The sequence below is a fragment of the Corvus brachyrhynchos genome, unplaced genomic scaffold, assembly GCF_000691975.1.
Source record: "Corvus brachyrhynchos isolate BGI_N302 unplaced genomic scaffold, ASM69197v1 scaffold70, whole genome shotgun sequence".
NCBI lineage: Eukaryota > Metazoa > Chordata > Aves > Passeriformes > Corvidae > Corvus > Corvus brachyrhynchos.
This window is the reverse complement of record NW_008236217.1, coordinates 9,835,588-9,863,111: the sequence shown is the minus strand read 5'-3', so window position 1 is coordinate 9,863,111 and position 27,524 is coordinate 9,835,588. Positions and strand designations below refer to the sequence as shown.

At 38.5% G+C, this 27,524-nt stretch overlaps 2 protein-coding genes across 5 annotated transcripts; one reads left to right on the top strand and one right to left on the bottom strand.

Moving 5' to 3' along the window:
- GPATCH11 (G-patch domain containing 11) lies at positions 1-8,473 on the top strand. Of its 3 annotated transcripts, XM_017746588.1 has the most exons (9): positions 1-166; positions 264-490; positions 1,328-1,369; positions 1,449-1,569; positions 2,261-2,351; positions 3,513-3,617; positions 4,435-4,516; positions 5,075-5,160; positions 8,117-8,473. In XM_017746588.1, exons 1-8 carry the CDS (start codon positions 120-122, stop codon positions 5,128-5,130), a joined length of 771 nt encoding a protein of 256 aa, XP_017602077.1. In that variant the 5' UTR covers positions 1-119; the 3' UTR covers positions 5,131-5,160; positions 8,117-8,473. The 3 variants fall into 3 exon arrangements, with proteins under 3 accessions (XP_017602077.1, XP_017602068.1, XP_008641573.1); XM_017746579.1 differs by lacking the exon at positions 8,117-8,473 and having other exon boundaries at positions 5,075-5,426; XM_008643351.2 differs by lacking the exons at positions 3,513-3,617; positions 4,435-4,516; positions 8,117-8,473 and having other exon boundaries at positions 5,075-5,426.
- On the bottom strand, positions 5,523-27,461 carry EIF2AK2 (eukaryotic translation initiation factor 2 alpha kinase 2). 2 transcript variants are annotated; one of them, XM_017746563.1, is made up of 15 exons: positions 26,978-27,454; positions 23,009-23,123; positions 21,738-21,907; positions 20,098-20,200; positions 18,305-18,393; positions 17,404-17,485; positions 16,924-16,958; positions 16,625-16,759; positions 16,071-16,190; positions 14,887-14,994; positions 13,071-13,263; positions 12,189-12,314; positions 11,525-11,620; positions 8,514-8,576; positions 5,523-8,423 (listed from the first exon to the last, which is right to left on the bottom strand). In XM_017746563.1, the coding sequence occupies exons 1-15, from the start codon at positions 27,079-27,081 to the stop codon at positions 8,304-8,306; spliced, it is 1,659 nt and encodes a 552-aa protein (XP_017602052.1). In that variant the 5' UTR covers positions 27,082-27,454; the 3' UTR covers positions 5,523-8,303. The 2 variants fall into 2 exon arrangements, with proteins under 2 accessions (XP_017602052.1, XP_017602059.1); XM_017746570.1 differs by lacking the exon at positions 16,071-16,190 and having other exon boundaries at positions 26,978-27,461.
- Positions 27,462-27,524: the final 63 nt, after the last annotated feature.

The following is a 27,524-nucleotide window of genomic DNA, read 5'->3' as shown; positions in this document are numbered from 1 at the left end:
TTTCGTCCCTCGGCCCCTTCGTCCCCCGCCGCGCAGGGGGCGCGCAGAGAAATAAAATGCTCGGTAACACGCACGGATAGTGTCCATAGGCGAGGCGTCGGCATAGAGGCGTGCTAAGCATGGAGGGAGAGGAAGAGGAAGACTATATGTCTGATTTATTTATTAAGTAAGTATGTAGTTCTTTTTTTTTCACCCCTCTTAAGTGATTCTAAACATGTTCAAAAAGAAAAGCGCTAATGTTTGCTGGAATTATTAACTGGCAGGCAGGATATAAGGCCAGGCTTGCCCATGGTGAGGCGGGCGAAGGAAGCTCTTCAGAAAGAAGAAAAGCAAAAAGAAGCCAATGAGAAAAACAGACAAAAAAGCATAAAAGAAGAAGAAAAAGAGAGACGCGACTTGGTACTGAAAAGTGCACTAGGCAACGAGAACAAAGGCTTTGCTTTGCTCCAGAAGATGGGCTACAAGAGCGGCCAGGCCCTTGGCAAAAGTGGTAAGTTTGTCTAGCTCTGGAAGCATGTGCCTGTATTCAGCTATACCTTAATATCTTACAGACTGCAGCTGTCACTTCATTTGTTGACAGGTCAGTAAGTGCCTCTCAGAGAACCACAGCATTATGAAACTGTGAAGGTGCTGTAACAGAACAAAATATGAGAGCAAATTCCTAAAACTGGAGTAAAAATAGTACAGATTATTGAGGGGTGCAAGGGAAGAGCAGCACTTGCAGCTCAATAAATGCACTTCCATACATGCATGTCTACAGAAATTGCATTAAGGATGTTTTGATGGTTTTGCAAAGCTAATAGTGTTCCAAAACCATCAAACCCTCTTGAAATTTATAGTTGGATTCTGAAAAAGAAATGGTGCACACTGGTCTACCCTTATGAAGCCTTAATAGATGAAGTAAAATCAGTAAAACAAGGAGTCAATAACTGCTGTGCCAGTTCAGCGTCTCTAGCAGACAACCACAAATGAACTGGCCCAGACAGATTCTTTTTATTGCTCATCATTGTTGTGAGATTCCAGAAGGCTGTAACAGTCTTCATCACAGGCATGTAATACCTGTCATGTCAACACCATTTTCTTTCAGTTTGGTCCTGTTGTGAAAAAAGTACATAGGATTCCAGCAGACAAGCTGGAAAAAGAGAGGGAGTTCCAGTACAGCTGTGTCATTTGTAGTGCACTCAATGTACATTGATTGGGGGATTTTCAACTTCCAAGCAAAAAACCCACAATAATGGCAAAACCAGCTTGCTGCTTGAATACACTGAACAAATCATTCTTTGAGAAAAACTTGATTTCTTAAATTGACTTATTTTTTCTCTCACAGGAGAAGGCATTGTTGAACCTATTCCTCTGAACATAAAAACAGGTTTGTGGTGCTTTCTGATTTATTTAGTTGGATATCAGAGCTTCTCAACTGCTTACATTCATCTTTTGAACTGCCATAGGCAGAAGTGGGCTTGGTCACGAGGAATTAAAAAAGCGAAAAGCTGAAGAAAAACTGGAAAACTATAGACAAAAACTCCATATGAAAAAACAAGCAAATGAACAAGCTGCAGATCAGTTCAGGTAGTGTCATATAAGTGATATTCCAAGCAATATCTGAACAAGAATTCTTTTTATGCTTGAAGTTTGGTTTTTCTTTTAATGTGCTACTATTTTTGAATGTTTTGAATGAAAGGTCATATTACAGAGTAATTGTTTCTCAGTTCTAAAGGAAAAGTAGATGAACACTGTAATGCTAAAAGCATGTGCTGCATCATTTAGTTTTGTAATTGTTAATAATGAAAACAATATACATACTAACTTTTCTCAAGTCATATGCAACTTTTTAAACTGAAGAAACATACCATCTTTTAAAATATAAAATCCACAGATATTCCCAAGAAGTGTTGGTACAATGGTTTTAAAAATCAGGATACAGTTTTTAAGGTTGTACTGTTTCTCCTGATTTGCTTGTAATATATGGAGAAGGAAAGCTTAGGGAAGGCTGTATCTTTTGCAGATTTTTCGTAAACCACTTTTTTATGTCTTATGAAAACCTGATGAAGAAACAGTGTAGTGTGGTCAAAGAAGGTATCTTGAAGGTGTAACTGCCAAGAAATAATGTCAGAATGACTTCTTAACTTCAATTTTGTCCAGGTCTGAGAAAATTAATAGGAATAGAGTCTTAGATTTTCTGGTTTTGAAAAGCTGTGGACTAGAATGCATCTGTCACTGCGTGTCTGCCTGCTTATTTATCTCTGCTTGTTCTTAACAGAATAAGATTCAAAACCAAACAAGAAGAACGCAAGATGGAAGGGGACCTGAGAAAAAGCCAGAGGGCCTGCCAGCAATTAGATATGCAAAAAGTGAGACCTGTGGGGTTTTCTGGGGGGTTGGAAGGAAGACTCAGAGGTTAGAGATGCAGGCCACAAACAAACTAGTGTTTCAGTTTCTGAAAGTTCTTTGAAATTGTGGGGTAACTAGCCTGAAGTCTTGATGTTTGGCAACACTTCAGTCCTCTTAAAATATTTCAAAGTATATGTTTGTACCATTAAGATAGTTGAAGGTGCACACTATCTTCATGGTAACTTACATGAGGACGTGTGGTTTTGCTCCTGCATTCTTGTGGTTACTTCTGCGTTGTTTGCATACAGTAGCCAGTGTCAGGCCATCATAAATAATGGTGCTGTTTGCTTCAGGTGAGGGAGCAACATCATCACACAATGATTGACATTGGGAATAGACTCTGAAAGTCATCTTATTCAGCCTTCCTCCTCAAGCAGAGTCTTGGGGAGCTTGTCTAGGACCAGGCCGATCTTCAGTATCTCTTAAGAATGGCATCATTATTGAGGGAATCAGCAGATTCACCAAACCAGCATTAAACAAACAATCAAACAAAAAACCCCCCACAAAACTAAGTACCTTCCACGTGCAAGGAATAACATGGGTAATAGCAGTGAACTACTATAAATTTTTGCCACTGGAAAAATTCAAGGGTTTTTTTTTTCCCCCTCTATTAACCTGTTAGAGGTTTATACCACCTCACAAGTTCTGCTGATATTGTTCAATACCACTTAGTTTGCTTCAAATTAAGTCAGCTGAATTAAGCTTAGATCATCTTTGTTTGCTCTTCTTTTTTTAACTTTACCTGAGGTGAATTAGGAACCATCATGTGATCTCTTGATAAAATATCTTGGGGCAGCACGTTAAACATGCTGATAAACAAGAGTACCTGCTCACAAGCTTGGTTGAGATTATGTTGCTATGTAGCTGTGCACATACCAAACAGATGAAATAGAACTAGGTGTTAGCATTAGCATGCATTCCCTTGTTTAAAAGAAAAAAGTGAATAATAATCCTTCTTGTGGACTAATATACTTACCTACAGGTTTAGTAATTCTTGGTTATGCTATACATGTAAGTTTTAAAGCCTAACAACTCTCTTACTAGAAATCGGTTTTATCCAGCATCTTAGAAGAAAACCTACAAAGACAGATAACTTCCATTTAAATCCCTTATTATTTAAGGATATTGATGTTCCCAAGGAGACTTGGTTTTGGATAGAACCTGAAGAGGAAGACAAAAAGGATGAGGAAGACAAGGAAGATGAATGCACAAGCTCAGACTTAAGTGTAAGCTCTGCAACTGAATTAATGGCTTGATTCAGAATTCATTTAATACTCTTTGGAACTGTATGTGTCCATACATACATGTGTAAAGGATATATGTATACATGTTGTTTTCCATGCTGTAGTAAAGGGCCTCTTTGCAATCCTAGAACAGTGATTTTTTTACATGATTAAAATGTAAATATACAGTTACATGATAAAATATAAAACATTAAACCACTGATTTATTGCTCATCTGTTTTGAGGCTGATCTTTGAAAAAAGTAGCCTAGAAATTAAATTCTAAACATTTTTGTGCCTTAGCCAAGATAATGCAAGATTACAGTTATTTGCTTTTGAGTTTTAATTTTGGATGCCTCATCTCATGTCTGAGGTTGAAGTTTAGAGTCACTAATTAATTTCTGAAAATGTTTCACAGATTATCCTAAGATGGACATCAGAAATTCACATTTTTAAGAACTGTATTACACAGCTGTTGTTAGCCTTATGTGTTTGTTTGGCAGAGATTAGGTGTGAAAAAATCCACAAAAGATATCGTATACTTGAAATCAGGTAGCTAAGTAATATTTCTAGCTCTCTCTTCAGTGCAGGTTTCTCAGCTGGAAAGAAGGAGGAGCAAACAACAGCCATTAATTTTCCAGAGATCATGAATTCCTGTGCCCTATTCCACAAATGTGGGAAACTTCACGTCTTACTGACCTACAGTATTGTGTAGCTTTTCCATAGCATTAGGTTAAACACTTTATTTTAGCAAACCAGTAGCTCAAATTGTTTTATGTCATGTGAGCTCCAGATCACTGCATACCTGTACATATTTCTAGGTATCAGAAAAGCTACACATCCTGACGGCCTATTTGAGAGAGGAGCACTTCTATTGCATTTGGTGTGGGACGACCTATGAAGGTGAGAGTGAACCAAGCTTTTATAGATGCTTTACTTTGCTTATCCAGCGAGACTCCAGCTGTAGAGTAGATCCTTTGTGTTTCTCTTACTGGAGTCTTCTTAATCTACATGGCAAATTTACCTTCCAGGCTGCTGGTTTTTGCACAAAGCTTTGTACATGCTGTTACTGTTAGCCAGTTTTTACATTTACATGCAGAAAAACCAAAACCAAACAAGCGCACAGACAACGAAACACAGCAATCCATGCTGACATTTATTTGAATTTCTATTAATACTAATTTAGTTTTGAGAAAATATAATTCAGATATTAAAACCAATACTATAAAAATCTGCGAAAGGTGGCAGGTGTTTCTGAAACAATTAGAATACCATCCAGTTTCACAGCAGCGAAGAGAGTAGAATTTGTATACACTGTTTTAAAACAAATTTAAGAGTTACTAATTTGCAGACCTTGAATTCTACTTAATCTGTTCTACATAGATTCTAGAAATACTTATAGCAACCATTTTTTCCTCCCCTGAGCTGCAATTACTCACTTTTTCTCTGCTTATCCTGTAGACTCTGAAGATTTATCTTCAAACTGTCCTGGAGACAGTGCTGCAGATCATGACTGAAGCCTATCTAAAAGAAGGAGCCTTAGATAAGTATGTATAATTTATAGTATCTTTTAGAAGGCTTGGAGCTGTGCCATACTCAAGAATTCATACCAAAATATGCAGAAGAAGAGTTTAAGTTGACAGGTTAAATTCGTACTGATGCACAGTTTAACAGGACTTAAAACTTGGTATTTGTAATTGAACTAATGTAATTGAGAGGTAGGTTATGTCTTTCACATCTTTGTTTATGCCCTGCCCAAATGATAATAAAATTCAAGTTTGAGTAAAGAAATAAATATTGGCTAGTCACTGTATTTCATCTTTACAGAGATGCCTAAATATCAGACTGATTTTGCTTACTGTTGTTGCTGTTGAGATGGTCACAACACACATACACTCTCTGCCCTGAGCAATGGCAAAAAGCACGTTTATTATTTACACAACTTCTTTTATACCCTTTCTTAGCTACATGTTCATTGGCTACAATACATGTTGTTTTGCTACAGTACAATACTATTGGTTGTCTATAGTGTACACACATTCTTTGCTAAACATCGGCCAGTATCCTCCCTTTTGAAGCTGTTGCAACTTCTTTCTGTTGTCTGTCTTCTTGCTTCTGCAATTCTCATGGGTACAAACTGATTGTATCAGGGGAAATGTCTGCGAGGCCTTCGGACTACCTGTCGGTTCCCACAACTATCTTAAACTTGGTGGGGGAAAAAAAAGCTTATGAAACATGATAGTGACATTATTTGAACCAATATTCTTCTGTATATAAAGGTGCATATTTTGCATGACTAAATAGAATTAGATCATGATGTTGGGTTTTCATTTTTTTACATAAAAATATATTTTAATAGACCTTTTATTTTTAGGCAGCAGCAGCTGTTTTTGTAACTAGCCATTTATAAAAAGGTAATGCTGAAGTATACAAATACTATGCAGGGAAAATATATCAAAAACTACCAGGACAAACTCAGTATTACTTAAGTGCAAGAAGGTGATGATACTACCAGTGCTCTGTCCAAAAACTGTAAAGGAAATTCAGCCAAAAGATTGTCACGTACCAATTTTCATATTATGAATAGTTTCATAGAATTGTTTCGGTTGGAACACACCTTTAAGATCATCAAGTTGAATTATACGCTAATTCTATCCCAAGGGATGAAAAAGAAGAGAAAGCAGAAATAGCAGTATTTTGTCTGTGAGGGTATATAATTTCTCATAGATCTTGACCACTGAAAGAAATACTAATTAGTCTACAGTAGTGAAATACTTTATGTACTCCAGTCAAGGATAAGGCTAGGAAAGCATAAAGCCCTGATAGAATTCAATCTGGCCGGGGATGTCAAGAAGAAGATCAGATTCAAGAAAACCTATAGAACCCAGAGGTGCACAAGTCCATGTGACCTGATGATACGCATCCACTGGTCCTGAGGGAACTAGCAAATGAGGTTGCTAAGCCCCTTGAGTTGAGGTTGTTCAGCCTGAAGAAGAGCAGGCTCCAGGGAGACTTAGAGCAGCCTTGCAGTACGTAAAGGGGGCTGGCAAGAGAGCTGGAGGGGGACCTTTTTCCAGGGGCATGTAGTGACAGGACAAGGGGGAATGGCTTCAAAGTGAAAGGTTTAGATTGGATATTAGGAAGAAATTCTTTACTGTGAAGGTGGTGAAGCACTGGAAGAGGTTTCCCAGAGAAGCTGTGGCTATCCCAACCCCGGAAGTGTTCAAAGCCAGGTTGAACAAGGCCTTGAGTAATGTCATCTATGGGAAGGTGTCCCTGCCCAGGGCAGGGGCGTTGAAAGTGGATGATTTTTAAGGTCGCTTCCAACCCAAACCATTCTATGATTCTATATATGTGATTCATGATAAAGAGAAAAAAAGAGAACAGTGTAATAAGGCCTTACAAAAGGATGTACAATCATATTTCCATTTAGCAACAAATATTTGCACAGAACATCAATAATTTCCCTAAGAATATAAATACATTCATCTGTATTATTTTTTTCACCCACTTTTAACCCATTTAACATTTCAGAAAAAGCATACAGTATCGTGAGAATATATATTACCTATTTTTTACTTAGAAATCTCTGCTCATTTGCCCTTAAGGAGTTACATTGGCCCAACATCAGTGAACAGTTTGACAAGATAGAGCTCAAAGACAAGCACCTGAAGGTCCAGTGTGCCTGTCTTTTCACCCTGCTCCCCACACTGCACACAGTACTTTGAGTTCAGGCAAGGCTGAACTCTGAAGGATATAAAAAGAGTAGCAGAGAACCTGCTGTTCCCTTTTGTGGGGCTGGCAGTGGACACACCAGAGGTATTCAGTACAGTTGTTAAGGGTTAGGCTTGCCTCAGTATTACAGTGAGGGATTAAAACCTAGAAGCGTGAGAATGTTTCAAGTGCTCTCTCAGCCTAGGATTTCAAATGGTTACTACTGAGAAAACTGAGAATTTTACTATATTAATAGCGCCTTAAGTGTTCCTTCCCAAAAAAAGACAACCATCAAAACCTAAGTTTTTCAAAAATTGAGATTTGTTCTAAATTAGAATTCCTAGAAGCAGAATGTTTAACATTTAAATTCTTAAGAAATCCTTATTTTACAAGTTTATCTTTTTAAATTCCATATCACTGAAGATGCTAGATCATCAGCAGGTGTGAAGAGATAAAAAAGCTCCCCTTAAAGTACTGAAATTCAGTGAAGAATAACATGCACCTATTCCTAGTATCGTTTCTACCAAAACTAGTCTTGGTATTAATGGGAGCATTCCAATAATTATTAACAGTATCACTGAGCAAATCAGAAAGGTTTGAGTCACACCACCACAAAGCACTTCTTCCATGGAAAGCAATAGATAATCTTAAGGGATAATGGATGCAGCACATTCAGGGATTTCCCACAACCAGTTAGCACTTTAGCACATCAACATAATCTAGGGGAAAAGGACTAGGTTCTTTTACTTGTACAAAACAGCCCAGCTCACCCACAACCTGTGTTTCCAGGTAAAAATTGCAAGTGATTTCTTGCAGAAGTGCCCTGTCCTGGTCTGCAGCTGGTGGATATGAATGGTAATGTGGCCCAGGAAAAGACACACCCCAAATCTTGCTGTTGCTTCTGACATCTGTTGTCATTTCATCAATTGTAATAAATTCATCAAACTCTGGATTTAAACACAGTCTGGAAGGACATTTAACAAGAATAATTCTTGCATGACTTCTCTTTATCAACAGACTTAAGAAGAACAAGTAAGTCAGATATAGAGATTCTTCCCGAAGGATTTGTTGAAAGCATCTTTTGGATTATGGATGCCTGCAAAAAAATTTAAATGTCAATAGATTTTTTTTTTTTTTTAGTAAATACAGTAACCAAATCCCATACCTCTGTATTCAAAACCCATACCTCTGTCAGAAATTTGTTGGTGAAGTCCTCTGGAAGCTCACCTTTTCTAACAGAAGGCCATACCTGAAATGAATAAAAGAGATAGTTTTGGTATGCTTTCGTTGGTTATGTTTTGCATCTCTACCTTATGACCCACAGAGTTAACTGAAGTAACTAGGAAAACACAAATCTACAGGAAATGTAAGGCTTCAAAAAGTAACTGTAAACGGTTTGAAAGGGTTGGGGTTTTTTTCATTTAGTTGTGCTTTGGATTCATTTTATGGCCTTTTCATCAACTATTATCCATTTCTGAGCTTAAAAGCTTCACACACTACAATGACATGTTTGTTTCAGTAGCCTCTCTATTTCAGAACCATTATCTCTCTTTCCTGAATTTAAAAGGAATGGATTTATATTGTCTAATGACATTAAAAGAAAAGAAAAAAGGAAGATAACTGAAATTCTGTTTGCAAGCCAATCAGGCGTGCTTCCTCCTTTTTACCATATTCAGTACCACACACTTACTTCTATGTCATTGCATAAAATGCTACGTGGAATTCAAAGCAACTAACAGAACATTTCTCATTACATGCTTTAGGTATGTAATGAGAAATGTTTACCTATGCTTTAGGCTTTGGGGTAACAATTATTTTTTTTCTTTATAACACCATTTCTCACAACATCCTCATAGGCAAGCTCAGGAAGTGTGGGCTGCACAAATGGATGATAAGGTGGATTGAGAACTGGCTAAACAGCAGGTCCCAGAGGGTCATACTCAGTGGCACAGGGTCTAGTGGAGGCCTGTCACCAGTGGTGTCCCCCAAGGTTCAATACTGGGGCCAGTATTGCTTAACTTGTTCATCAATGCGTGGGATGAGGGAGCAGATGCCTCCTCAGTAAGTTCACTGATGACACAAAGCTGGGAGGAGTGGCCAATGCCCCAGAGGCTGTGCAGCCCTTCAGAAGGACCTCGACAGGCTGGAGAGAGGGACAGGGAGGAACCTTCTGAAATTCCACAAAAGGAAATGCAGGGTTCTGCACCTGGGTAGGAACAACCCCAGGCACCAGCACAGGCTGGGGGCTGACCTGCTGGAAAGCAGCTCTGCTGAGAGGGACCTGGGGGTTCTGGTGGACAACAAGCTGTCCATGAGCCAGCAGTGAGTCCTTGCGGCCAAGAAGGCCAATGGAATCCTGGGGTGCAGCAGGAAGAGCACTGGCAGCAGGTCAAGGGAGGTGATCCTGCCCCTCTACTCAGCCCTGGTGAGGCACATCTGGAGTGCTGTGTCCAGCTCTGGGCTCCTCAGGACAAGAGAGACGTGGAGCTCCTGGAGCAGCTCCAGTGGAGGGTAACAAAGATGATTAAGGGACTGGAGCATCTCTCTTATGAGGAAAGGCTGAGGGAGCTGGGCCTGTCCAGCCTCAGGAAGAGACACTGAGAGGGGACCTCATCAATGTCTGTGAGTATCTGAAGGGAGGTGCCAAGAGGATGGAGCCAGGCTCTGCTCAGTGGTGCCCAGCAATAGGACAGGAGGCAATGGGGAGAAACTGATGCACAGGGAAGTTCCACCTGAACATGAGAAAGAATTTCTTTACTGTGTGGATGACTGAGCACTGGAACAGATTGACCAGACAGGTTGTGGAGTCTCCCTGACTGGAGATATACTGGCACAAGCCCAAGTAATGTGCTCTAGGGAACTCTGCCTGAGCAGGTAGGTTGGACTAAATGATCTCCAGTGGCCCCTTCCATCTTCACCCATTCTGTGATTCTGCAAGTGGCTTTCTGGGTGTACAGAGCAGTCTGCTTAATTCACTTGCTGTTAACTAGTGTAATGTCTGCCTGAAGATGACAGTCATGTTTCTTAGCCGTGTATCCTGAATCATCAGCTAGTCTTACGGATCCCTATAAGCCTGGCATAGCAACCACTATCTAGTAAAACAACAGCTCCTGTGAACTTGAAATTTTTTCCCTTCTCTTTAGCAGTAGCTTTAGGCTTGTGACCCTACCTGCTGGGGATCATCAGCTGGACCAGTTACTCAGCACAGAATAATTAACTTTGCTTTTACATTATGTTCTTACAGCAAAGTTTGCCAGCACTAGAGTTTATCATGTTCCATTAAGTGAAATTCTTTCTGATCTGCTGGAGCAGCTGAAGACCATCCTAGGACTTTACATCCACAAAACTTCCCCACCTGCCTGCAGAGCACAAGATTTTTATAGTTTAAGGAAATGGTATCTTTCCAACTGTAAACACCGCGGGACTGTGCATGCATTTGCAGTCAGCTGTGAGCAGGAACAAAGGTGGCTGGACAGAGCCAAGTTGAACAGACACACTGGTATGATTTTCTCATACTGGCAAAAGGATCTGGCTAACAGTGTTCAAAGTCTGAGTCCAACCACAATTACTTTAGACAAGATACCCAGCAGCTACATCACTGTCCTACCAATATGTAGGTTTGCACATAAAAAGCTCAGAACACATAGAAGATACCTTTTTTAAAAAAGCTTAAGCAACATGGGGTTTCTTTTTGAAATAATATCTTTTTCACTTAAAGCAACATGTTCCAAATCACTTTTGTTTTCATCTAGGAAAACTGCAAGGGTCTTGACTTGGTGGAAACTCTTCTTGCTCCACTGTGCAGTGGAGACAAGGGCATGGCCGACAAAACTTACCCATCCATAATTTTTATTTTCTAAAATTAGAAAAATACTCCCTTTAAGTTTCTGATCAAAGAAAAAGATTTATAAGAAACTTGACATCCTTTTTTGCTTGACATTATCCTTTAGCATGCTCAGGCTTTAGTGTGTACGTAGTAGGACATAAGTGAAATAAACTGTAATATTTCTTCAGTTATGACATTTCAACGGAGGTGTGAGGACTTACAGGCTTTATGGAAATGAATTAAGGAAAAAAATGTAAACAGAGATAGTACTCTAGATAAACAGATTCCTTCTAGAGTGCTATCAACATGTGATACCAGCAGCAAAGCAAAACAACAGTGGGAGTTCTTTTTTAAATTTAAAGATTACATACCTTAGTTTTCTCATGATGAGTGATTGTCGAAAGAATTTCAAACCAAATTAATCCCAGTGCATAAATATCTACTTCCTTTCCATATCTGGCCCCAGACTAGAAAGATTAGAACAGAACAATACAGGCATCAAATCCATCTGGAGAGCAGCACTTCTTAAAGCAAAATTTGAAGTCAGCAGAAATTTCTACCCCAAGGCTACAGGACTGGCCCTACTCAATATTCGTCTTTGTTGTTAACCCTTTCTGCCTCAGACCTGTTAAATAGTGACTATTATGTCTCACTGAACACCCTGAAGTTAAGGCTTCTACAGACGTGTATAGATAAAGCATGCCAATATTGCCCTGTGACAAATAATGAAACAAATAGAGAAACTCAAATTACACAATTAACAGGGGTCCTAAATTCAAATTTAAATATATATCTGGCAGCCTGGTTTTGCAAGAGCACTCCTTACAGCACACAGTGTCAGACTGTATGTTCACACAGAGCAAAAATCTTTACATTTGTGGTAAAGCTTTCTCCTAAATAGTTATCCTCACATACAGTCATACCAGGGAACTTTAGGCAACATGCTTTAATACTGACATTAGGATTGAGAACATCCAATGCTGAGTTTATAACACAAATCTAATTACAGAGATGCTAACACAGCAGGACAATTACCTGTTCTGGTGCCATATATGACTTTGTTCCTCTGTCCTCAGTGAGAGTCTCAAATGCCACAGAAGTCACAAGACCGAAGTCACCTATTTTTATTTTATCATCATGTGATATGAATATATTCTGAGGCTATTTTCATATATATAAATAAAAAGAAGAAAAAAAAAATCACCAAATGACCAAGGTTTATCATCAAGCATAATCTGATTTGCAGATTAAATGGTGGTGGGAATTTGACCGCCAGAGTGGCTCCTGAGTGGTCAGGCAGGGAAGTTAGCTTAACCCTAGGAATGCCACAACATTAATGATTTTTTTCACAAAGTGAGTAATTTAAAACTGTGTAAGCCACATTATAGCTTCCATCTTGAAGCTGTGAAGGCATCGTCCCTTATAATCTTTATATTGAAATAAAATCGTCTGATGACTGGACACATCTAGAGACTGAAATTCTATCCAAAACTGTAGCATTCAAATATTTGTATGAAAACATGAGACAAAAGTAACCAGAGCATGTTGTTATCAAACACAGTATGTATTAGGATAGATAAACTATCCCTTTACAATATGGCAAGAGCAAACTTCCTAGACTCAACTTTTCTTCTTTGAATAAGTCTTGTGACCCACTGAAAATGCCTGTTAGCTGATGACTACTGATTCTTTGAACTATTGCATTCAGACATCCTCCAAGTTGTTTACCTTCTGATTTTAGGATGAGGTTCAGCCAGTTGCTGAAAGAAAATTAATCGCTAGCAATATCCAAAGAAGCACACTGCTAGGGGACATACCAGAGTAAGCAAAGACTATAACAATTTAACAGTCTCTGAAATTCCAGTAAGTATACTATCTTTAACTTTTTCTTTTTTTTTATTTACCTATCCTACATACCTTGAGGTCTCGATGAATTAACTTTTCAGAATGAATATATTCCACTCCTTTCACTATTTGTAAAAATTTGTTTTGTGCCATTACATAATACTTTCGGTCTTCTCTATTTTTTGCAATCCACTTTTCCAATGTCCCTTGTTTACAGAATTCCATTTGGATGAAAAGACAGCAAATCTTTTTGTCAGAATTCTGGCTTCAAAAGAAAATTACATACCATATTAAAATTGGCAAAATACAATTCCTCCCAAGTCATCTTCAAAAACCAGTTTTGCTAATAATTATTTTTTGAGTTACCCAAAACAAAGTCTGCAAGTCCCTTAATTTTAAGAAAGATCCTAGAGCAATTTGAATTAAATAAATAGGACTGCAACCCAAAGAATCCCTGCTCAGTTACTACATGCTCCTGGAATATTTCTAAGGTTTTGCTTGCTTCCTAGTTTCACACTGAAAATTTTCTGAGTGCCCAGGTTTAATTTCCCTCATACCTAGAGTCATGTCCTATACAGAAAGAAATACCACTGTCCCATCTGGCCTTGCAGGAACTGCTGCAAGTCCTGGCACGTATTCTCTATTCTGCTCAACAGACACAGCATCAGCCTTCCGATCCTGCCCAGAATGGTCATGTTCTTTCCAATTCTGTCCTGTCAAGAAGTTAGTGCAGTGACCATCTATGGCATCAGTCTGCTAGTCACAGAAACCCTTTTGAGAGCTGAAAACCTAGACAAAATATATTTATCTACCTGGCAGCCTCATACTTTCCAGAGAAGCCCATAGGATAGGCTGAGGCTGGAGATGGTGAGGGAAAGGAAAATACAAAGAGAAGCATGTACTGTTTTCTCCTATGTACACCATGTGATGAGTGCCCTGGAATAAAGCTGCTCAAGGCACTGAAAGAACAAGCATTAAATGGACTCTCTGTAGCCTTGAGGTCAGGACACAAATTCCAGTCTGGGTCCTCAGCTTTGAGGGCTTTTTTGTCTGTCTTTTGCCTAATAACTGTTTAACGTAAAATACATACATGTTATTGAGGCTCCAGCATATTAATGGTTCCGTTTTGACAGACTTTCCCCCCCCCTTTTACTCCTCATTTAATGAGCACAGTAATGGAGAGGTATCATGCCAACCATGATTTTGCATCCATTAATATTTTATGGCTCTAAGTAAGTATGGCAGCCTATCTGAAGAGTATGGATTTACAGCTAGTGAAAAAAACTTACTACAGGATCTTGGAAAAGTTAATAGTCTAACTTACAAGTAAAACTCTCACCACTGTTTTCCCAGAAGTCTTAGTGTTGAAAGGCTACCTCTAAATTAAAGAGCATTTCATTTTGGTTTTCTGTTCTAAACAATCAAAACTGTTTTGGGCATCATGGTTAAAATACTAACTTAGGGAAATAAATAAATCTATGATAGCTACTGGCTGACCAGTACTTATTATAAAAAGGAAACTTCTGGTCAGGAGTTTGATAGCAAATTGTCAGCCAATTTTTAGTTTCTGTTGTTAATTCTTGCCCCAGATTTTCTGCATTCTTACTCTCCTGTATAAATTCACTAAGTCCATATATTAAGAGAGAGGGGAAATAGAAAATTATATAACTTATCTTATTAATCAAGGAAAAGAAGATATAAATACACCTTATTACATACAGCCTGCTGCTGGAAAGTACTGTGCCTTTTCTCCTAGCAGTATGTTTGCACATGTGTGCATTTATATTTGTATAATAATTGATAACCAATTATCAGCCTTTATTTTTCACAGCATAAAGTTCACTATGGCAAACATGTTTGTGAATGCAAACTATTCTTTTGTAGTTACCTTGAGTCTGAGTACTTTATATGGTCATACCCCTTCCAGCTGCTATGATACCGCACTATGTTCTCATGTGTAAGTCTTGCAAGTCCTTCTGCTTCACGCTCTACTTTCCTATCAGGAGGCGGTAAAGAGGAAAAAAAAAAAATAGAGGCATTTCCCTATTACAGTGTAATACAAAGTTAAATAAAAGATATGCTATCAAGTGGCAGGATACAGATAGTTTTACATTAATTTAGAAACCAAGCATAATATTCTCCTTCATATAAGTTCAAAGGTCAAAACTGAAGTTACAAATTTGGTGGGTTTTCTTTCATCTGCTCAGTTATTCAAAGTGCAACAAATGTTTTAACCATACTAGAAATTACAGCCCCACTCAAAAAAGGCTGAAAAAGCAGATAGCTGCAAACCCATCAGCAAAGCAGCATTACTTGAAGAATCAGTAGAAGGTTTTTAGTATAGTTCTCAAGATTGCAATACCAATGAAAATAACAGGTATTTGCAAAGAACACAAGAATCCAAAGGGATTGTGTAATGTACACATATCTCCAACAACTTAAAACATTTTCAATAGATTACCTACAAGAAATTAGTTTTTTCAACTGCTGATAAAATACTTCACAGTATTTCTGGTTACAGAAAATTACTTCAAAAAAAATTAGGATCATCATTCTCTGTTGAGATTTACAAAAGACAAGTAACACAGCATGAGAGTAATGACTACATGGGTCATATATAAAGCATTTTTCAATTACAAACCACAGAATTTATTACTTGGATTTTTTTCTACTTTCCCTAATTATACTTATTATGGATTACTTATATGGAAATTTTCCATGTAGCCTGTCAAAAGTAACAGGGCTGCTTTCAATGTTTTAATAATCATCAAGTTTTCTTCAAATAGATTTTGCAATATTAGCAACCAGAGCACTACTCTGCTCAGGAGAACTTAGCACACCTACATTTTTACAGCTCCAGCAGAAATTAACCCATTACAGGCAAAAATTAACAAAGTTTCAGCACCATTTTCAGCTTCACTTGGAAATAAAGAAAAAAGTTTACTAGAAAGGATAGACAATTAATAATGAAAATCACCTAAATACTCCTAGGATTGCTGAAGAGAGAAAACAAAGTACTAAAATCTTGATTAAGGTTGTCCTAGAAGGCAGAAGTAAATATACAGTACATACTCTGTGAATTCAACTCGTTTGATTGCATAGGTTATCTTATCACACTTTGATGTTGCCTTGAAAACATTCCCAAAACCACCTTCACCAATAGGCTCTATGTTTTTAAAATTTTCAAGAAATCTTAAAAAAACAAGAAAAAAAAGAAAACCACACTTAATTATACTTTATTTTCAATTTAAGGATATAAAAATAAACTTGACAGATATAATACATCTACTGAAATATCATTCTACAGTGATCACTTGACAATCTACAGGTCTAATCATAGTCTTGGAGATTAAAACAAGGGAAATTGACCCTTGCAGGCCTGTCAGGTAATTACCCTCACATCTTCACATAAATAATATATGGTTGTGAGCTTTAAATACCACTGCATGCCTATTCCTATGCTATATTTGAAATTTCCAGGAAAAGAAATCTAATACAAATTTTCTTTGAAAGTTCCTTTTACAGCAGTATTTTCCCTCTTTCTACCATAAATAAAGAAACAAATCTAGATTCATACATACTGTAATTGCCTTAGAAATATTAATTTTTAAAAAAATCCTTCTTACGTTTTATTGACAGTGTGTGGACTTCCATTATCTTCTCCGGTATTTGTGTCCACATCTGGCAAACCTTGATTTGAATCTGACTTTTTTTTTTCTTCTTCCTTGTTTCTTTCATTAGCAAAATTAGCTGCCAATTTTCTTTAACAAGGATAAAAGCAAAGTTTATAATGAGCCATTTTTCTAACACATGATGAGAAAAAAAATGTACCTCCCAGTAGCAGCATTTCTTTACTAGAGGTGGAAAAAATAAAGTGGTTTGCAATATAGTTACAGGAGATAGAAATCTAGAAATAAACACATACCTTTTGGGCTGCAGGGCAGAACTTTGTGCGTTTCTCTACATGGAAAACAGAAAAAAAGCCTAACTGAGGTATCCTGAATATTTTCATGGTAGTTGGTTTAAAATATGTCTGATGATGTATCTAGGAATTGCCTATAATCATACCTTATGTAAACAATGTAATAAGAATGAAGCCATATCTTAGCTCAGTGTTTTTCACATATGCTATGCATAACATTATCATTGCAAAAAATGAGCTTAGTTTGACCCCTTTTCTTGGGAGTACTGCCATTTGTTCAACACTGCATAAATTTGATCCACTGTACAGAAGGAAATTACTAATGGTTAACAGTAAGAATGTACTGAATATTCTTAGGAAAAATGCATGTATTTCCTATTGATTAGTGGATAAAAGAACAAACTGATGTTACACTCTGACAAGAAGCATGCCCTATTCTGTGTCTAAAATGTAATTATGAGGAAGACCATTTTCATACTATACCTGAGAAGGTGAAGGCTTTTCACATATTGCCATGTCTTTCATTTTTTCTACCAACTTTGCAGCAGAACCATCAAAGCGAATGCTGGTTTTATTGAAAAATAATGGACTATTTTTAGTTAAGTAACACAATAATAAATAAAATTACTGTCACAAGAAATGAAGTAGTACCAAAAAATACACAGTTTTTAAAGCAAAACCTGAAAAGGCATTAACAATCATGACTGATTTAAACTACAAAATGTCCTGCTTGAAAGCTACTAAAATAACAACACTTTGTAATATTCTCCTTTATTTCTATTATTAAATGAGTCTGTGGTATCTAGAAGATAGAAGAATGTAAAAGTGGTAGTGGCACTATAGTCAAACTGCTGATTCTCAAATCACATATCAAACTTAATGTATGTTCAGTTTCTTTTGCTAAGCATATTTTTCCCTTTGGTGGAAATGAAGATTCATGTAGAATGAAAAAAGGGCGAAAAATAAAGAAAAAGGGGAGAGAAGAAAGCAGAATACAGAGCACAGGAAAGTACTGAAATTGAATTACACTGAATTCATGAGAGTGTCACAATAGGAGTGTTAAAATGGCATGAAATAATGCTATTGAATGAGGCAGTTAATCCATTTACATCACAGTAAAAACACTTATGAAAGAACTACCTATGGCAAAATATGAATAAGCCAGAAAGCTCTAAACTTACTATAAGCTATCCTATACAGACTCACATAAAACTGCAGAAGAAGAACAAACTTTGCTCAGAAGTTTAAGGAACAAAAGTTAAAATTAAATGGTTTTTATACTGCAGTAAAACAAACTATGATAAATTTTATTTAGAATTAGAGCACATTACCCTCTAAGATTAGTAAATATACTGTTACCACATTAGCAGTGAACCCAACTTACTCTGAGTCTGAGACAGACTCATTTGGCACTTGAGAGGAATTGTTGTATTTGCTAAATGTAAAGTTGCCATTAGATCCTTCAGTTTCAATCTGGAAAAAAAACAAAAGCCAAGACTGTTTAACAAAATCACATAAACAAATCCCTAATGCAAAAGATGCCAGCCAAAGAGGGGAGAGGGAAGATTACAGGGTCCTAAGAGCAAGTTGTTAACTGCACTACACAGTCAAAGCCCTGCAGAAGAAAGGCATTTGCCCAATTTCCACCCAGAGAAAGGAAAAACGCAGGGGCCTGTCAGAGTGAGCATATTATACAGACACATTTACAAAAGTAGAGTCTGGATTCTATTCAAAACCAGGATAAGAGTAAGAGTTATGAAAAGCAAGTATCTTCGTTGTTTGCTGCATGTGCAATTGCTGTGTGGAAAATGAGATCTGCGTAGGCTTTGATATATGTAACCTGCAGAACTGAAAATCCAAGTCAGTACAAATTGACATTCAATGTCTTCAGCATGAAAACACTGCAAAACTTGTATAACTAAATTGGAGTTGAATAAAAAATCCTTATCCCAAATACTCAGCAGAGGTTCCTCCCCTTCCTCCTCCTACCCATGTCATAAGAGCATAAAAGTAACATTAAAAGCACCTACAATGGATATAGATCATCACCTCATAAAAAGTAAACAAACTTTATTTTTTAATGTTTCCTGGTTTTCCATCATGGTATCATGGAAACAAAAACATAGGGTTTATGTTTCATTGAGAGCCAACAGATAAACCCCTTTTTTTTTAAATACAGGAGTACTGGATCTTTGCTACTTTTTGCCAGTTACATTTTGTTTGTTACACAGACATCACTGAGAATAAAAATTAAAACCAAACCAAAACAACCCACCCTAAATTTAGACTAATTGGTATACAAGTTCTGCTTGAACAAGTCTGCAGATTTTGATGAAAATGAAAAGATCCCTGGGTTTGCAACATAGGAAAATATTAAGAAAGGCTCCTAGAGCCATTAATTTGGACATAATAGGCCAATTACATGGTTGACTTTAAGATGATTAAAAAAGCATTGAAATTTCACAGTAACAGCCAAATAATTTTAAAAGTACTTAAAAGTAAAAGAAGTTTCTTCCTTCCCCCATACTGCCACTCTTTACTTTAAACTACACTCCATTTAAGCTAGTTCATATGTTCTATGCATTTCTGAAGTGGGTTTAGATCACTATTGGAATTCTGGTAATTTTTTGCACATGTGGAAATAACAGCTGCCAGCATGAAGCCAACATCTCTGCTCTCCAGAGGATGGTGTCAGTAATTGTTTCACCAGACTCTGCCTTGGAACACTACAGAAGGCAAGTCCAGTTGATTCTGACTCCTGCTTTTGCCTCTCACATTACCCAATAGATTTTTGATCCAACAGAAGGCAGTAAAAGAAGTACGTTCACAGCCTGCCAGCTCAACAACACTTCACACAGAAGACAACTGGTATACAAGTCAGAGTTTAGAAATTTTTAATATGTGTGCTTCCTTGGATGACAACATATCAGACCTATTCTGAAACACAGAGATATCAACTGTTAAGATTTTTTTTTAAATCCAGAATTGAATATAGAAACACAACATAAATTCTACTAACAGTAGCCCAACCAACATACTAAAATACTGATTTTTTCCCTCTTTAATGGAAACCATGGAATATACTTTTAAATACAATGAGGAAATTGGTTCAAAGATTTAAACTTCAGTGTTAAAGCTAAACATAGCACATACTGTCAGAGAGCTTTTCTTATTTACCTTCTCATATGCTTCTTTTGCAGCAGCTTGTTTTGCAGCAGCTAGAGAAGATCCAGTGCCCTTCCCATACAAAACACCACTAACTGTACAGCTAACAGAATACCTGTAAAACACAACAGGGAATCAGGTCTTATCCCATATGACAAGTGTTAATTGAATGATTTTTAAACACTACAATCAACTGACATTATAGAATGGAAATCTGAAGTATGCATCTTCAAGACAGTGTTTCCAATATATATTTAATCTAATTAATAATGACAGGTAACTAATTGGTTGTGTTTTCAAGATAATCCACTTTCAGCACCTGAAAGTACAATTATGGAAAAGATTATTCTGGGAGGTATTGATAAACACCTGGAGGACAACACAGTCATTGGTCACAGCCAGCATGGCTTCATGAAGGGGAAGTCCTGATTTCCTTCTCTGAGAGGGTACCCCACCTAGCTGATCGAGGGAAGACAGATGATGAATCTTTCTGGACTTCAGCAAAGCTTTTGGTACCATCTCTCACAGTGTACTTCTGGACAAAATGTCCAGCCCGCAGCTGGATAACCATGCTTACATGACGGGTGAGCAACTGGCTCACGGGTCAGGCACAGAGGGTTACAGTGAGTGGGGTGACATCAGACTGGGGACCTGTCACTAGTGGGGTTCCAGAGGGCTCCATCCTCGGCCCTGTGCTCTCCAAGCTCTTCATTAACAACTTGTACACAGGACTTGAAGGATACCAAGTAATTTTGCTGACAAGACTAAACTGGGAGGAGCTGTTGCCTCCCTCAAGGGCAGGGAAGCCCTGCAGAGAGAACAACACACTAAAATTAAGAGATGGGCAATCACCAACCATGTAAAATTTAACAAGGGCAAGTGCTGAATTCTGCAGCTGGGATGGGACAACCCAGGTTGTGTGTATAGACTTGGGAACAGGAGGTTGGAGAGCAGCACTGCAGAAAGGGGCCTGGGGGTCCTGGTCGATGGCAAGTTGAACATGAGCCAGCAGTGCCCTGGCAGCCAGGAGGGCCAAGCAGGGGTGCATCAGGCACAGCATCACCAGCTGGGCAAGGGAGGGGATTGTCCCACTCTGCTCTGTATTGGGGTGGCCTCACCTCGAGTGCTGGGGCAGTTTTGGGTGCCATAATATAAAAACAACATTAAGCTATTGAGAAGTGTCCAAAGGATGGCAACAAAAATGGTGGAGGGCCTTGAGGGGAAGCCGTATCAGGAGCAGCTGAAGGCACTTGGTCTGTTCAGCCTGGAGAAGAGGAGACTGATGGGAGACCTCACTACACTCTACAACTTCCCTGTGAGGTGAAGAGGAGGGGCAGGTACTGATCTCTTCTCTCTGGTGACCAGTGACATGACTCAAAGAGGCAGCATGAAGCTGAGTCAGAATAAGTTTAGGTCAGATATCAGGAACAGGTTCTTCACCCAGAGGGTGGTCGGGTACTGGAACAGGCTCCCCAGGGAAGTGGCCACAGCACCAAGCCTGACAGAGTTCCAGAAGCTTTTGGATAATGCACTCAGGCAGATGGTGTGACTCTTTCTAAAGATTCATCTAATATGACCAAGGATAACTAATGGTAGCATTAGTAAACACAACAAAGTATTAGAAGGAAGTAGGAAGATAAATTATATCTTACGTGGGAGCATGGGCATCTCCAGTACGAGTTCTGTTAGGATAATCAACTATTTGCAACGTCCTTTGTGAAAAAATATTTAATAGGCTGACATAATCTTTATCTAGTGCAGGTGATAAGGTTGCTTGAGTTGTCGTTAACTCTGCAGCAGCCATATTAGAGGGACTCTTACACTATAAAACAAACAAAACAGGTAACTTAAAAACTAAAGCTTAAAAAATACATTAAGATAAAGAGTGCACAAGAACTAATGTAGCTGCAAGGTTTGTCCACATTTCAAAAGACTCTTGAGAAATCCCAAGTTTCCATTTACTGAGTCCTTTGTGGCAAAGGACAGACATCCCAAGCCTAATTATTACATTTTGAATAAATGTAAACCTAGCTTTCCAAGTACTACACTTCTGCCTCTAACAACCTCTCCCCATGCCTCATCCCACCTCTTTTAGGAAAATATAGGGAATGAGCTGCGAAGAAAGAATGGCAGCAGGATGCTGCTGATGCTGCCATTTGGCAAGGGCTGCAAATGCTCCTGAGCGTGTACAAGAGGGGAAAGCAGGACTTTTCAGCTGTCTCGTGATTAGTAAACAGTAGTAACACAGCAGCAAACACACAGCAATTGTGTTAAAGTAATGACAGTGACACAATAAAAGCCATATAGAAAAAGGTAAGGAAAGATTTCACTCAAAAGGTGCTAAGAAGCACCTTTTTCAAAAAGAAAAATAAAGAATGGCAAACAAAGAAGGGCAGAACACTGGGCAGAAAGCTAAGGAGCAAAATACAAACCTAGGCTAAACCAAGGAAGGATAGAGTATATACCCAACTATACTGTAAAGAATATAATGACAAGGAAAAAAAGATTAATGAGAACAAGCGAAAGTAAGCAATTTCATTAGCAAAGTGGCAACAGACACACTGAGTAATGCCCTGCAAATGTTTTAAAGACATTGAATTACTGAACAGTCACCAAGATATAAAAGGACCACTGTCCACTCTGGATACACCAAGGCAGCTTAAAAAAGGCAAATACATTTCCTTATCCTCCTATAACAGCAGAGGAGGAAACACTCACAATATTGGATATCAACCCTATAGGAGAACAATAAGGAAAACAATTCAGCGACAAAAAGCAGAAAAGTGCTGAATAAGACAGAATGAAGACAAGTAATTAGAAACTGTTTCAAAGTGAACAACATTTTATTGAAAGTCTACTTTTAGATAGTCATCTTCAACATTTACTACTAAAAAACCCGCAAAACTTAATCCTATTTACTCACCTGTTTCTCAATCATTTCCCACGTTTTTTTTGCTGCCATTGCTTTTGCTTCTTTTTTACTTTTACCACTGCCCGTACCATATTCCTCACCATTTATTTTGACCAAAACTGTGAACCTGCAATGAAGGAAACTTGTCTAAAACATTGCTACATTTTCCCACATATACACTTTAATAATGTTATCAGATTAAACTTTGGGTTTATTATCTACAAAGCACTATAGGATAACCAGGAGGTATTGAAGCATTAATGTGTTTTTATTATATCAAACCTATGATTATTGTAATTCTTTAGTACAAATATTTTTTAAAGTTTCCTCTCTAGTCACAAATGCGTGTACTTTATTAGTTCCAACAGTATTTTTAACTGCTTAACTGCTTCTTAAAATCTAAACAATTTAAATTTTAAAAGCAAGAGAATGGATGAGGTCAGCATTGTTACAAGCAAAGTTGTGAAGCCCTAACACCAGGACACATCTCAGCAGTTTGACACTATACAGAGGAAAGATGAGCTAACCTTGATTTCATGAAACTAGATGAGACATTACACTCACCTTTAATACCCTGTGACATACACTGCTTAGTAAGTGCAAAAACCGCATCCAGTGGTTGTGAGACATGAATTTAAAGGCAGTCACAAAAAGCCCCACCAAAACCAAAAAAAATTACCAACAAACAAACACAGTTGAGCCTTTCTGTGCTCAACTGCTGATCCCTTCCCTCTGTGTCCCTCCATTCCACAATTGTGCGTGTCCTGCTTCCCATATGGCAACTCCATGAACCAGAACGGGAATCTGATGCAGCTCAGGACTGACTGCACTGGGTCTGGCTGGGATGGGGTTAACTTTCTTCAGAGCAGACAGAATGGTGCTATGTTGTGGCTTTGGGATTACACAGGGTTGATGTTTTACCTATTGCTGAGCAGTGTTTGCACAGCACCAAAGTTTTTTTCTTTTTCCCACTCTGGCCTTCCAGCAAGCAGAGGGGGGATATGTGAGAGGCTGGCAAGAGACACAACCAAGGCAAGTGGTCAGAGGGATATTCCATGCCATGCTCTCAACAATAAAAGCTGGGAGATGAAGGAAGAGGAGATACCCAGGGCTATAGTGTTTACCTTCCCAAGTAAACATTAGGCATCATGAAGCCTCACTTTCCTGGAAACATCTGCCTGCTGATGGGAAGGAGTAAGCAACTTCTTTATTTTGCTTTGGTCACACATCCAGCTATGCTTTGCCTATTAAACTATCTTTATCTTGATCCACAAGTTTTTCTCCCTTTCACCTTTGTGATTCCCTCCCTGTCCCACCGGGGGGAAGTGAGTAGTTGGCTTGGGGTTTCACTGCCTCCTGGCGTCAACCTACCACTGTGCCCTAATAATGAATGGTTTTCAGACAAATCAGTCCTTACACAGATCCGGCTTGTCCTGCAGCTCCAAATCCCCTAATGTTTCTGATACTGCCTTTGCACGAACGGCAACAGAGGAGAAAACTACTGGATTTCTGCCTTTGGCAGCAGCACACACTTGCACCATGTTAAAGGGACCGTTAGAGCCTCAGGGCACGTCTGTGCTTCACACTGCGGCAGAGCGTGTAAAGGCTCACAGCCAACAAGATGGATTCACGCAGTCAAGGTACAGCACCACGAGCTCCTCTGTGGGAAAATTTGTCTCAAATAGTGTAGTGACCTTAGGGACTCACTTTTTTCATTATTTCAACTTCTTTCTCCACTTCCCTTTAACGAAATGTGTCTTGGGTTACAATGGAAGATGTAACCAAAAGTATGTATTCTATTACCATCTCTGTAGGCTGTTAAGATAGAAGGGGCAGTGTTCTTTTTCTTCTCCATAACTCAGCCCTGATAAGGCCCTCTGGGGAAAGAGCTGCCACCCTGAGGGGACCATCTCCGCTAACAGGTCATCAAGGTCTCCCAGTATGACTCACAGAATTACATCGTCCCATTGTGAAATGCCCCGCCCAGGGGGAGGAACTGAACGTTCTTGCCTGTATATAATCTGAGGCCTAAAACACCTGAGGAGCACTACCACTGGATTCCCAGAGAACAAGAACTAAATAACCACCACTGGACCTCCAGAGAAGGACCAGATCTTTCTACAGGATCACAGCTTTGACAGAACCACATCCATCACTCCAGTAGGACTGCAGCCACCATTTAATCAGACTGCTACCACTGCCCTGACCAGCAGGGGATCAGGTCATATTCTGACTCTGTTAGTTTAAGCCAGTATTTCTGTACTATTGCCTTTATTTTAATTTTCCTGATAAATTGTAGTTCTGACTTGGAATCTCCCACTGGTTTGCTTTCAAAGTAGTACAAAATGTTTGGGTGGAAAACAATGAAGATGCAGAACAGTGGTTCCTCTCATTGTGTAAGCAAGGCTTAACAAGAAATCTCAAGGGGGCAAACAAGGCACACCCATAGTGGGCCATATACTCTACACATAGGAAAGAAAAAACAAAACCTGTAAGAAAGATTGTTTTTCAGGATGGAGTTTGTCAGTCAACCCATACCTAAGCTCTGAATACTACACACATTCAGCTATGACATTGCATCCAAAGATACCATTTTATTTAAGCATCCTGAGGAAATCTGCAATCTGAGTCTCCATGACCAAGTTGAGGGTTACCTGCAGGAGTGTTACATGAGGTGGTCACAAATGCAGAGTCATACTTATCCACCATGAACCCCAAGTTAATAAGCAATTCCCAGACTTGACAGGTTTAGGCAGGACTGGTCTAATTGTCCACTCACTGTGTTCCCTGACCAAGAAAGCTCAGGACTGAGCCATCCTGGGCTCTCACAACCTTCTTACATTGTGGTCAATGCATCCTGTTAGCAGGCAGAACATCGGGAAAGAGCAGCACAAGGGCACTGAAGGAGGTTTATAGCACACATCCCTATAGCCAAACACTTTACACGGTATCCTTGAAATAGCCCAAGTTACCCAGGATTTTCCTAGATACCACTGTCACACAATGGGCTGAATTGCATTTGTGAATGTAGCAGAACACACAGAAAAGCAAAGAAGAAGCACAATAAACGGGATAAATAATTTGGAATGTATGTAAGTTCTGTCAGTCCCTTGCCATCACTTTTGAAGCATTAAGATGTTGCTGTGTGTCAGAGCTGTAGTCATTGCTGCAATAAGGGTTACTTTTTTTAATTACATGAGCCTTATGGGGAAAAAATTAAGATAACTGATTAACATTTGAGATCCAGATAATATTTATTAATTTATTCTGGGATGGTAGTCAGATTTAAGAATAAGTCTGCATAGACAGTGCTGTCTGACAAAATGCAACACATCTAAAAAACCATATTAATTATTAACATAAGGCTTGTCTTCATGCAAACTAGCAAAAAATTTTTCAAATATCACACAAGGACATATTATAGATCCTTTGGCAAGGGAGAAATACACTATATCAATGTTAAAAAGTAAAACACATTCCATCACCTGTAATTGTCTCTAAAAGGGAAAGCAAAACTTCTTAAGGAAAAGACTCTTTTCTTGTAAGAGATGTTAGAAAATAAACTACACATTGAACATGTTAGTATCCAATGAGTTAATACACACAACCTTTCTGGTTAGAAATCAACAATGCTTTGTAAACACTTTGATTTGTAGCACTTAAGTCATAAACTGAAATACTTGCTGTAACCCAATCGACCTCCTGAGAGGAGATGCATAACATACAATAGAGTTACTAGGAAGTAACAGCTGCATTGCTGGTACTTTCTGAAAAAGAGCCATCACCTTTGAAATACGTTTTCTCCTTAAACTGTAGCCCTTGCTGTCATCCCTTTGCACCTACCATTCAATTCATGGTTTCAACAAGCTTTCCCACTACATATGTGCTTTCAGCAGATTAAAATTTGTGACTGCAAGCTTTACCCAGTTTGTTCATTGCAGGAAGAGCTCTGCTAGTTATTGACACACAGAGTAAACTTACTCAGGATCATGAGCTGGGCCCGTCATATTGATGGTGTCATAAACCACTTTAAGTTTATATACTTGACAGTAATGGTTGATCCTGGTCATACACTCAAAATCCATTTTGACACAATCTTCAGTAGATGCTGCAAAGTAACATTCAAAGATTTGTCTGTTGCTCTAGACATAGAATAAAGACAGCCCCCAATACTGGTAGATCACTGCTATGATAGAAAATTGGTGCCAGTAACAAAGTTAATGGGAAACCAATTCGAATTTATAATTCAAATGATTAGTCTGCCAAAGTTTTTGAAGTCATTGCTTGGAATAACAGTTTTTTGAAAGCAGAATGGACAATTTAGTGATTAGAGAAGATTTCTTAGCAGATTTCTTGACAGAAAAAGACTGAATCATTCACTGAATTCCGTGGGAGGAAAAAAATCAGTAACATTTCCCCAGAATTAGGATCTGTTCCTTCAGAGGAAAGCCGGCGACACTTGAACTTGACCGGGACCTCAGGCGCAGCCACACGGACCAAAGACGACCTCAGGCTGCCGTCACCGAGC